Raw genomic sequence first — 10,699 nt, forward strand, 5'->3', positions numbered from 1 at the left:
GTCATGCTTGTCCAAGCTACATTAGAAAATTAAATAGGACATAAAATTAAGAAGGTAAAATAGCATTATTATTCATCATAAAATACCATATAATACAACATATTTATACAAATTAAAGTAAAGGTGACAATAAGTGTTTGACAACACTTTTACTTTATTTATGTTGTAGGACAATAGAATCATAATCAGCTGAGAACCAATCTTAACCTGCGAACTTCTAAATGATTGTACCGCATCTACTACATGATTGCACTACTACAACTTCTAGACATGTTTGGAGGACCTTGTGGTACAAACGTATCCGGATGCGGTGCAATCATATAGTAAGTATGGTGCAATCTTTCAGAAGTTCGCAGGTTCGCACGTTAAGGTGAGTTGACACCTGATTATGGACTTTTGTGTGTGCGTGTGTGTGTCTATATATATATATATATATATATATATATATATATATATATATATATATATACACACACACACATTATTTATACAATATTCAATAACTTACATGTAATCTAAGAGATATATATCAATAAAGCCTAGTAAAGATGGGCAGGAAGCTTAGGTTCAATGATGAATGACAATGGGGATTTTGGATGAGTGGTCAAGCCATAAATCTCTTCCAAGGATATATCCTCTGGCCTCATATCTCCAGCTAATTTCCAATTAAATCCGTGTAATAAATTCGCCAATGTTGTACGAATAACCTTCAGCCCAAGATTATAGCCCGGACATTTTCTTCTACCTGACCCGAATGGTAACACTCCAAAATCCTGTCCTGTTATATCAATATCTCTCTCTAAAAATCGTTCAGGGAGAAACTCATTCGCCATGTTCCAATACTTAGAATCCCTTCCAATAGACCATACATTAATAAAAACCACTGTCCCTTTTGGCACCTCATAACCTCCCACATTGCAATCCTCCATAGAATAATGGGGTGAAAGTAATGTGGCAACTGGATGCAACCTTAGTGTTTCCTTGAGGATTGCCTCGATGTATGGCAGTTGCGAAAAGTCCTTCTCTTCTACCCATCTCTCCCTCCCAATCACTCTGTCCAATTCCTCCTTTGCCTTGTCGATGATCCATGGTTTTCTAAACAACTCTTGGAATGCCCATTCCACTGTTGTTGCTGTTGTATCTGTGCCACCCGCCAGCATATCCTAGTATGCAGTCAAGAAAATCAATTAGAAATCAATTAATTTTTATTTTTGAGCCAAAATTTTTAATAATATTAATATTTTTATTGTAACACTAAGCCTATTTTTTATGTTTCAAACTTGAGATTCTCACATCATCACCAAAAACCATTACCCAAAGGTGTAATATATGATGCAGCCATTACCTAAAGATGTGCATATCAGAGAATAAATCCTACCTTATGAGTTGTGACCATAACTATATATCAAAGGGGGTAATATAGCCTAGGTTGTCCATAACAAAAAAACTCAAACTATTGTAACTCAATAGTTATTGGGTGGACCGTGGTCCACATAGCTGTATGGACCAGGTCCAAAACGATATCGTTTTGCGTAATTTTTTTCAGGCGACCCACTGCAAGATACATTTTTATAACTCATAATGTATATTATTCTAAAGCATAATGACATTATTCAAACTCAAATTATATTATCTTACTCCAGAAATTTCATTATTTTAACACATAAAGTACATTATTCTAACTTATAATATACATTATTCTAACTCATAAAATTCAAAGACGTTATTTTAGACCGTGGTTCGCACAACTGTATGGACCGTATAATTTGTCATTGAAACTTGTGTTATCATGCTAACCATCTAACCAACTTAACTGGAGTTGCCCACATCATCAGTATTTGTGATATACGAATATAATGCTATATATATAGTTATGATAACAAGGAAATTCAAACAAATAAATGAGAACCACGTACATGTATCAACCCCATGAGGCGATCGGGAGTGAGTGCATCCTCGGCATCAACATTTGTATCATCAGCAATCTGCAAAAAGACATCCACAATGTCCTTTGGGACAAAGCTCTTGCCAGCAGCTTTCATCATGGCCCTGTGGTCTTCAATCACATAGTTCAAGAACTTGGCATACTCATCTCTGAAAGCTTTCATCTTTTTCACATATCCCTGCAAGTCAAAGCCGCTCAACCAAGGAACCCAATCTCCAAGGTTGATCACACCACCAAGCAAAAACCAATCATCAAGAAATTCTTGCAATTTCTTAAACGGTATCGAATGGCCATTCATGTTGCTATAGTACTTGTGACCCGTAACAAGCCTAGTAATAGTAGACAGGGTGAACCTCACTAAATGGTCTCTTAGCAACACCGGCTTCTTACATCTGTAAAGGCCGGAAATGAAAGCCATCCTTTCCTCAACACGAACGTGCTCGAACGAGTCAAGCTTTTTCAGGCTGAAAACCTCGCAAAGAAGAATCTTGCGGGCATGGCGCCAGAACGGTCCATGAGGGGCCCAAACCACGTCGGACCGGTTAAAGGTGTACTCGGCAGCGGCAGTGGGGGGACGAGAGGCGAAAACGGCATCGTGGGTTTTCAAGAAAAGTTTAGCCGTTTGTGGAGATGAGGCAACTAAAACCGGCTTGGACCCAAATTTCAAGAGCATTAATTCTCCATATTTTTGGGACAGTGAGTGTAAAGATTGGTGGGGGGTGGAGCCAAGGAGGTTCAAGTTGCCAATAATAGGCCACGGCCGTGGACCTGGCGGAGTTTTTGGTTTTCGACGTTGGTGGATAGTGCTTAGTTTGAAGAGAAATGCTATGGCGATGAGAAGCCATGGCAAGGCAAACAGCAAAGAAAATGTTTCCATCATCAATGTGTATGGATCAAATATTAATTTAGCTGTGTCTAATGCCAAGGAGGGTCCGTGTATTTATACACAAAAAAACATCTTAAAACAAATGTAACATCTTTTTCACCCTTGTGTTCGAACTTCACTATTTTAATTTGGTGTTTAAAAAAGAATTAATTTAACTTTTGGTCCCACAACTTTTGAGGTTCTATCATCACTTATTCATTTTTGGTGTGCAACTTTAAAATTTTTCAATTTCAGTGCCTTAACTTTGTTATTTTTATTAGTTTTAGTCTTTACGACCAAATTGACGACAAAATATTAACGAATTTTATATTTTTAGGCGTAAAATCATCATCCCAAGGAAAGATTTTCAATATATAAATAAAATCATTGTTAAATAAGATCTATGGGTGTTTGATCGATGATGGGCAAATTCTGTTTTTCTATTAATATGATTTTTTTTGTTTAGATATTGAAGATCTTTCATTGGGATTACAATTTTGGACCTAAAAATATAAAATTCGACAATATTTGACTGTCAATTTGGTCGAAAAGACCAAAATTGATAAATATAACAAAATTAAGCACCAAACTGAAAATATTTAAAGTTATATACTAAAACTGATAAGATCTCAAAAGTTATGGGATGAAAAGTGAAATTAATTCTTTTAAAAAAGTAACAAATAAAATCTCTTAGCCGCCCCGACTCTCTCGTGCTTCTTCTTTTAAGATTAATGACTCACTGTCCAATTGGATGCAAAATACATATGCCGATGTACGATATTATACTACAACTGGTTTATGTGATAGATATAGGATTTGGATCAAATAGAAATTTAATTACTTGTAGAATAAAATTAAAGACCAATTAGAGTCTTCGATTTGTGAAGATCTAATCACTTAAAAAAAAAAAAAAAAAAAAAAAGAGGGATGAAAGGAAAAATTGGATAACATTTTTATAAATAATTCAAAACTTTCATCCAAGCAAGAATATTAAGTTGCATCAATGTGAAATGTAAATTGCTTGCACTCTATAATATTATGTGATTTTACTTACACCATTTATTTGTACACTTACACCTGACACTTGCACTTCAAAATTTGATTTATTTATAAAAATATCACCACATTTTTAAAAAAATACTTATGATTTGTTGATCTTTTCATATTGACGGTTCCGATTAGTTTTTAGTTCTCCCCTGAGCATGAGTTCTCATAGCAATGCACCCCATGTGTGTGTGTGTGTGTGTGTGTGTGTGTGTGTGTGTGTGTGTGTGTGTATGTGTGTGTGCGTGCATGTGTGTGTGTGTGTGTGTGTGTATAAGGATCAGTTTAAGTACGGAAGGCTCCCAGGTGAAAGATGAGGTGAGATCAGAGACGATGATCAACTTTAGATCAACGGCTCAAATGAATAAAAAAAATTAAAAAAAAAAAAAAAGCGCGTCGAAGTTGAAAGACGCAAAGTGTAAAAATGGTGCACCTTAAGTGTTACAAAGACACATCTTAAGTGTTAAAATGACACATTTTAACTGTTAAATTGGCACAGCTTTAGTGTTAAACATGGCATACCTTAAGTGTTACAAAGACGCACCTTAAGCTATGGAAAGACGCACCTTATGGTTTAACAAAAAAACGCACCATAAGTTCTCAACTGAAAAACTGACGCACCTTAAGCACAAAAATCACGCACCTTAAGTATAAAAAAGACACATCTTAAGCTATGAAAAGATGCACCTAAAATTTTAGACTGATGTACCTTAAGCATAGAAATCATGCACCTTAAGTATTAAAACGATGCACCTTAAACACAAAAATTATGCACCTTAACTTTTAACAATACGGAAAATGATCAAATTATCACAACATTTTTTTAAAAGTTTTCTTCAATTTGCGATGTTGATTTTTATTAGATAAGGGCTGAGATTAAATCTATTTTTTTACCCAAAGCCTATTGGCTATTACCATATATATATATATATATATATATATATATATATATAGTGTGTGTGTGTGTGTTATCAAATGTTTTGCATGTGCTATGTAATAAAACCACTGAATTGCCCCATACGATACAATGAAACTAAAGGTGAAATAAATAGCAATTTTTTAATAGTATGATATACTACTCTATTTCTTTTACGACACAACTCTTTATTTAATTCTACTCTATTCTTTTACGACACAACTCTTTATTTAATTTCATGCAATAGCGCCGCACGTGTTTTAAAATTTCGCTACAGAATTATTATACAATTAGGGTCCGGGATAGGGATGAAAGGGTCCGGGATAGGGATGAAAGTGATGATCCTGGTTCATACAGTTCTGTGAATTATGCTATCAAATAATGTACATTTAATATATAAATAATGTATATTTAGTATATATATATATATATATATATATATATATATATATACCATTAAAAAGGATTCAAAGTAAGTCTTAATTATGCGCCTATTTAAGACCTACTTGTTAGCCTTTTTAAAACCTATAGATGTGTAAAAAAAAAAAAAAATTAAAGATATACCTAGTAATACAAAATAATACATGAATAAAATAAGTATATCACCACAGATTCACAATTAGCAGGAAGATCGGAAGACTGGAAGTGATAAACGAAATAGAATTGAAAATTTTGGGGTAAATTCAATCACATATATACTTGGGGTTATATTATAAATATAAAAATATATTTGTAATATATATATATATATATATATATATATATATATATATATATATATATATATATATATTTAATATTAAATATATATAGTTAAATAGGCTAGACACGTAGGCTTGAACGCTAGGCCTGGTACATATAGATCTAGATGTATTTAGCTAAATAGCCTTTAAAATAGGCCTAAACCTAATCTTTTTACTGAAAAATCCAAGCTTGACTAGGTCCAAACTAGGTCAGGGCATAAGCCCTTGGCTCCTTACGCATGGACCTGGCCTATTTTTATTCCTAGTTACGGAGCATTGTGTTTAGTTAATGTGGCACTATTGAAATTTTATTATTGGGGTAATATACTAATATTCATAGGCTCAACTGAAATTTGATAAGTCCTACCAAATGAATAATGGTAATCCTGGATGTGAAGAATAAGTCTAGACAAGGCCGGTCCTATCATTTTATAGGCTCGGGGCAGGATAACAAAATGGGCCCCGATTAATATATATTTCATGCATAAAATTTGTTGGAAAAAGGGGTTTGTATTCAAAATTCCCCAACATGTGTACTTCCCTAGAGTGGGTGTGCGGTTGCAACTTATAGATTGTTGGAAAAAGGGCTTGTAATCTATAATACATTTGAGATACAACAAAAATATAGAATACAACAGGGAACAAAAACTGGATCATTTGATATCTTCAGGCGTGTAATCACTTTCCTATAAGCTTTAGATCTCCCTCTATATGAGCAATAAGGTTCAAGATTTAATCTTATGGGATACAAGAAGATGAATGAAATTCTCAAGTTGCAAACTTCTGAACAGATAATAAAGAATTAGACAAACGTGGAACGTGAAGTATATCAGACAATGTAAATGATCTAGAAAGGGTGTTAAAAGAGGCATGGCCAACATGACTAATAGATAAACCCATACTGTCACCGACACGTAAAGTGCCATTACCAGTGTACTTCTCCGATGTAGAAAGGGCAGCGATGTTTGGAGTTGCATGATTTGTGGCTCTAGTGTCTGGAACCCAAGTATGAGAATTTGACGAGGTTTTAGCACCTAAACCATTCTGAAACACCAAATTAGCCTGAGAACCTGGAGCCCCTGAATAACGCCGAAAACAGTTGACTCCCGTGTGACCAAAACTTTTACAAATTTGACACGGATCATTATAGCGCCAAAAACAATTGGCTCCCGTGCATGTGACCAAAACGTTTACAAATTTGACACGGATCATCATAGCGCCAAAAACAATTGACTCCCGTGTAACCAAAACGTTTACAAATTTGACACGGATCAGCGCAAAAAAAAATTGACTCCTGTGTGGCCGAAACCTTTACAAATTTGACACGGATCATCAAAGCCACGTTGCTGACCTCCACGATAATTAAGGTTGCCACCGCAGCGCTGCATTTTTTTTTTTTGTTTTTTTGTTTTTTTGAAGTTACGAAATCACAACTCCCCAGCTTTGATTTCAAAAACAAAGCAAAGCATAATACCAACTTTGGTGGACCACAAAACAAAGATTAAGCTACTGCTAAATGATAGTATGTGTCTTGAAGGTCAGCAAAGACGTGACACTCGCCGGATCTTGATTTTGATTTTATGAATCACAAAATCCTAGCTAAGTGATACCAGATGAGAACTAATAGTATTGTATTTTCTAAACATAATTACAATGATATCAGAGGTGAATATATACAATAGAGAGTCACAGTGTGATAAGGATAAGAAGTTCTAAACAGACTCAGATACATAGAGTCCTAATAGGTATTACGGGGATGGATTCAAAGCTAGATTTACAATTTGAAAATGACTATTCTTGTCTAGTACCAAGTTACATTTTAAATCCTACCATTTTTTTTTTCCTTTTGCTGACAAGGAATTGAAACTTGTCCAGTAGGTAAACATCATTCATGTATAATATCTCACAAATCATACAAAACATGTAAATAATACTACGAAGACATTGTGCAACAGCAGACCCAACCAAGAAAGTATTAGCAAGAATTGAACTTTAAAATCTTCAAGTACCAAAATCATCCACTCGACTACCTCTTCTAGGACACTAATTATGTTTTTCAACATAATACTTTGTATATATTAGTTAATATTTGCACTTATTGAAGTGCTTTTATTTTTTTTTTATTAAAATAGGATAGAATTTCCATTAAAACGTAATTTGATAGTCTTCATAAAAGAGTAAGAAATCAAAACATCCTAGTAAAGATGGGTGGGAAGTCTAGGCTCAATGTTGAAAGACAAAGGAAATTTTGGATGAGTGGTCAAGCCATAAACCTCTTCCATGGATATATCCCCTGGCCTCATGTCTTCCGCTAATTTCCAATTAAATCCATGTAATAGATTGGCTAATGTTGTTCGAACAACCTTCATTCCAAGACTATACCCGGGACATCTTCTCCTACTCGATCCAAATGGTAAAAGTGCAAAATCTTGTCCATTTATATCAACGTCTTTCTCTAAAAATCTTTCGGGAAAAAACTCATCAGCCTTGTCCCAGTACTTAGGATTCCTGCCTATAGACCATACGTTAACTAGAACAGTTGTTCCACTTGGTACCTCGTACCCAGCCACATTGCAATCTTCCATGGAATAATGGGGTGGGAGCAATGTGCAAAGTGGATGCAACCTAAATGTTTCTTTGATGATTGCTTCCATATATGGTAGTTGCGAAAAGTCTCTCTCTTCTACCCATCTCTCCCTCCCAATCACTCTATCCAACTCCTCGGTTGCCTTTGCAATAATCCATGGCTTTCTAAGCAATTCTTGAAATGCCCATTCCACTGATGCTGCTGCTGTATCTGTGCCACCCGCCAGCATATTCTATTAGAGTCAAGAAGGAAAGTAGACGATCAAAAAAACTGAATATTTAGGAATATAGTTAATTTCGTTTTTATTTTAGATTTATAGGTATTATTCTACTTTTAGTCTTTTTTTTTTTTTTTTTTTTCAAAACATTCTCTTTGGTCATAATATTATTATAGCATGACTATTTAATTCTGTCAACAAAACTGTTTAAATGATGTTAAATACGAGGACATTTTGGTCTATTCAGTTTTAAGTGTTAAGTTATTACCGGATTATTATTATTATTATTATTATTATTTTTTGGGTTCTAGATTTGTGTCATCCCGGTTTGTCCTAACATTATTATGAAATGACCCATTTTGGTCATTCGTACGTCAACCAATATGTTTAAACGACATTAAAATGACTTTATTAACCACTCAAAATCCTTTTATTTTGTTTTTGTTAATAAAATCGTTATCAATACATAAGTCTATTGTAAAAATTTTTTTAAAAAAAGTACAATTGAAAAAATTACAAGTCTACTCTATCCATGGCAAACATTAAGTCTAATGCATAATTCTACTTTATCAAAATCCACAAGACTTGTACTTTTATTATCAAGAAGAAAAAAAAAAAAAAAAAAGAGGGTTTTGAGTAGTTAATAAAACTAATGTTAGGACCAACATGGATATTTTGAGAAAAAAAAAACAAAAAAAAAAGACTAAAAGTGAAATACCACATAAATCTCGGACCAAAAAAAAAAAAAGAAGGAAAATGACTTAAAATTAGCTAATTAGAATTGAATAGACCAAAATACACTTGTATCTAAGGCCATTTAAATGTTTTTGTTGATGGAGAACAAAAAATATCATGTCAGAATAGTAGGATCAAACGGTATATGTATGATAAGGAAGAAATTGAAACAAAAAGCTTACATGGATTAACCCCATTATGCGATCGCGATTGAGTTCAACATTTGGATCATCAGCTATCTGCAAAAAGATATCCACCATGTCCTTGGGGACGAAATTCTTCTCATCATCACCTTTCATCACAGCTCTATGGTCCTCAATCACATGGTTTAGGAACTCCTCGTACTCCTCCCTTAAAGCCTTCATCTTCTTCACATATCCTTGCAAATCAAAGCCGCTCAACCAAGGAACCCAATCACCAAGATTCACCACACCACTAAGCACAAACCATTCATCAAGAATCCCTTGCAATCCCTCTAACGTAATTCTGTAACCCGCATTCTCTTTTCTGTAGTACTTGTGACCTGAAACTAACCTAGTCATGGTAGACAGGGTGAACCTCAACAAATGGTCTCTTAGCAACACCGGCTTCTTAGCCCCGGCAGCATCATCGTAAAGGCCAGACATTAGAACCATCCTTTCCTCAACACGAACATACTCAAAGGAATCAAGCTTATTCGGGGTGAAAACCTCGGAAAGGAGAATCTTGCGGCCGTGGCGCCAGGGCGATCCATAAGGCGACCAAGTGAGGTCGGCCCGGTTAAAAGTGTGCTCTCCGGCCGCCGTGGGCGGCCGGGAGGCGAACACGGCGTCGTGGGTTTTCAAGAAAAGTTTAGCCGTTTCAGGAGACGAGGCAACTAAAACCGGTTTGGACCCAAATTTTAGGAGCATCAATTCTCCATATTTTTGGGACAGTAAGTGTAAGGAATGGTGTGGGAGGGAGCCAAGGAGATTCAGATTGCCAATAATTGGCCATGGCCGTGGACCTGGTGGAGTTTTAGCTTTTCGCCGTTGATAAAAAGTGTTTATTTTGAAGAGAAATGCTAAGGCGAGAAGCCATGGCAGGGTGTGAAGAACCCAATAAGAAATATTCTCCATAATGAACGGTGAATGATTCAAATATGCTCGAGTATTTATGGGAGCTTTATGCTTTGCAATCATGGTGCGCAAAAACGATGTCGTTTTGATGTCTAACTTTTTTTAAAAAAATTCAGTTTCTATTATCGTTAACGACGTTATGTTGTGCATAATTTGAACTATATAGTTTATTCATTTTGGATATATAGTTTATTCATTCTAGATATATATTTCATTCATTCTAGATATATAGTTCATTAATTCTAGATATATAATTTAAATTATGCACAACAAAACGACGTTAACATCAATCGAAACTGATTTTTTTTAAGAATAACGCGCATTTTTAATCAAAACGGTGCTGTTTTTGTAACCGTGTGCACCATGTTGCACGGCATAATTTGCGGTATTTATGCACCCAATTCAAAATTAAACAAGTATGTCCACATAGGACAACAAAATTAAAGAAGTATGTCAACCTAGCCACCTAGGACAACTTTGCAACGCTCATCAAATACGACATTGTTGTAAACGTGACCACATTTCGCGGTAACAGAAATTAACAAAAAGG

General features: G+C 34.9%; 2 protein-coding genes across 2 annotated transcripts; both read right to left on the bottom strand.

Annotated features, from left to right (window-relative positions):
• Positions 1-539: 539 nt before the first annotated feature.
• Positions 540-2,862, bottom strand: LOC109148553 (cytochrome P450 71A1-like). The gene is made up of 2 exons (XM_019296289.1): positions 1,917-2,862; positions 540-1,163 (listed from the first exon to the last, which is right to left on the bottom strand). Exons 1-2 carry the CDS (start codon positions 2,823-2,825, stop codon positions 540-542), a joined length of 1,533 nt encoding a protein of 510 aa, XP_019151834.1. The 5' UTR covers positions 2,826-2,862.
• Positions 2,863-7,601: 4,739 nt separating this feature from the next.
• On the bottom strand, positions 7,602-10,149 carry LOC109148552 (flavonoid 3'-monooxygenase-like). Its single transcript, XM_019296288.1, has 2 exons — positions 9,235-10,149; positions 7,602-8,332 (listed from the first exon to the last, which is right to left on the bottom strand). The coding sequence occupies exons 1-2, from the start codon at positions 10,147-10,149 to the stop codon at positions 7,709-7,711; spliced, it is 1,539 nt and encodes a 512-aa protein (XP_019151833.1). The 3' UTR covers positions 7,602-7,708.
• Between the last annotated feature and the right edge of the window lie 550 nt (positions 10,150-10,699).

This window comes from Ipomoea nil, unplaced genomic scaffold (assembly GCF_001879475.1).
Source record: "Ipomoea nil cultivar Tokyo-kokei standard unplaced genomic scaffold, Asagao_1.1 scaffold2144, whole genome shotgun sequence".
Taxonomy (NCBI): domain Eukaryota; kingdom Viridiplantae; phylum Streptophyta; class Magnoliopsida; order Solanales; family Convolvulaceae; genus Ipomoea; species Ipomoea nil.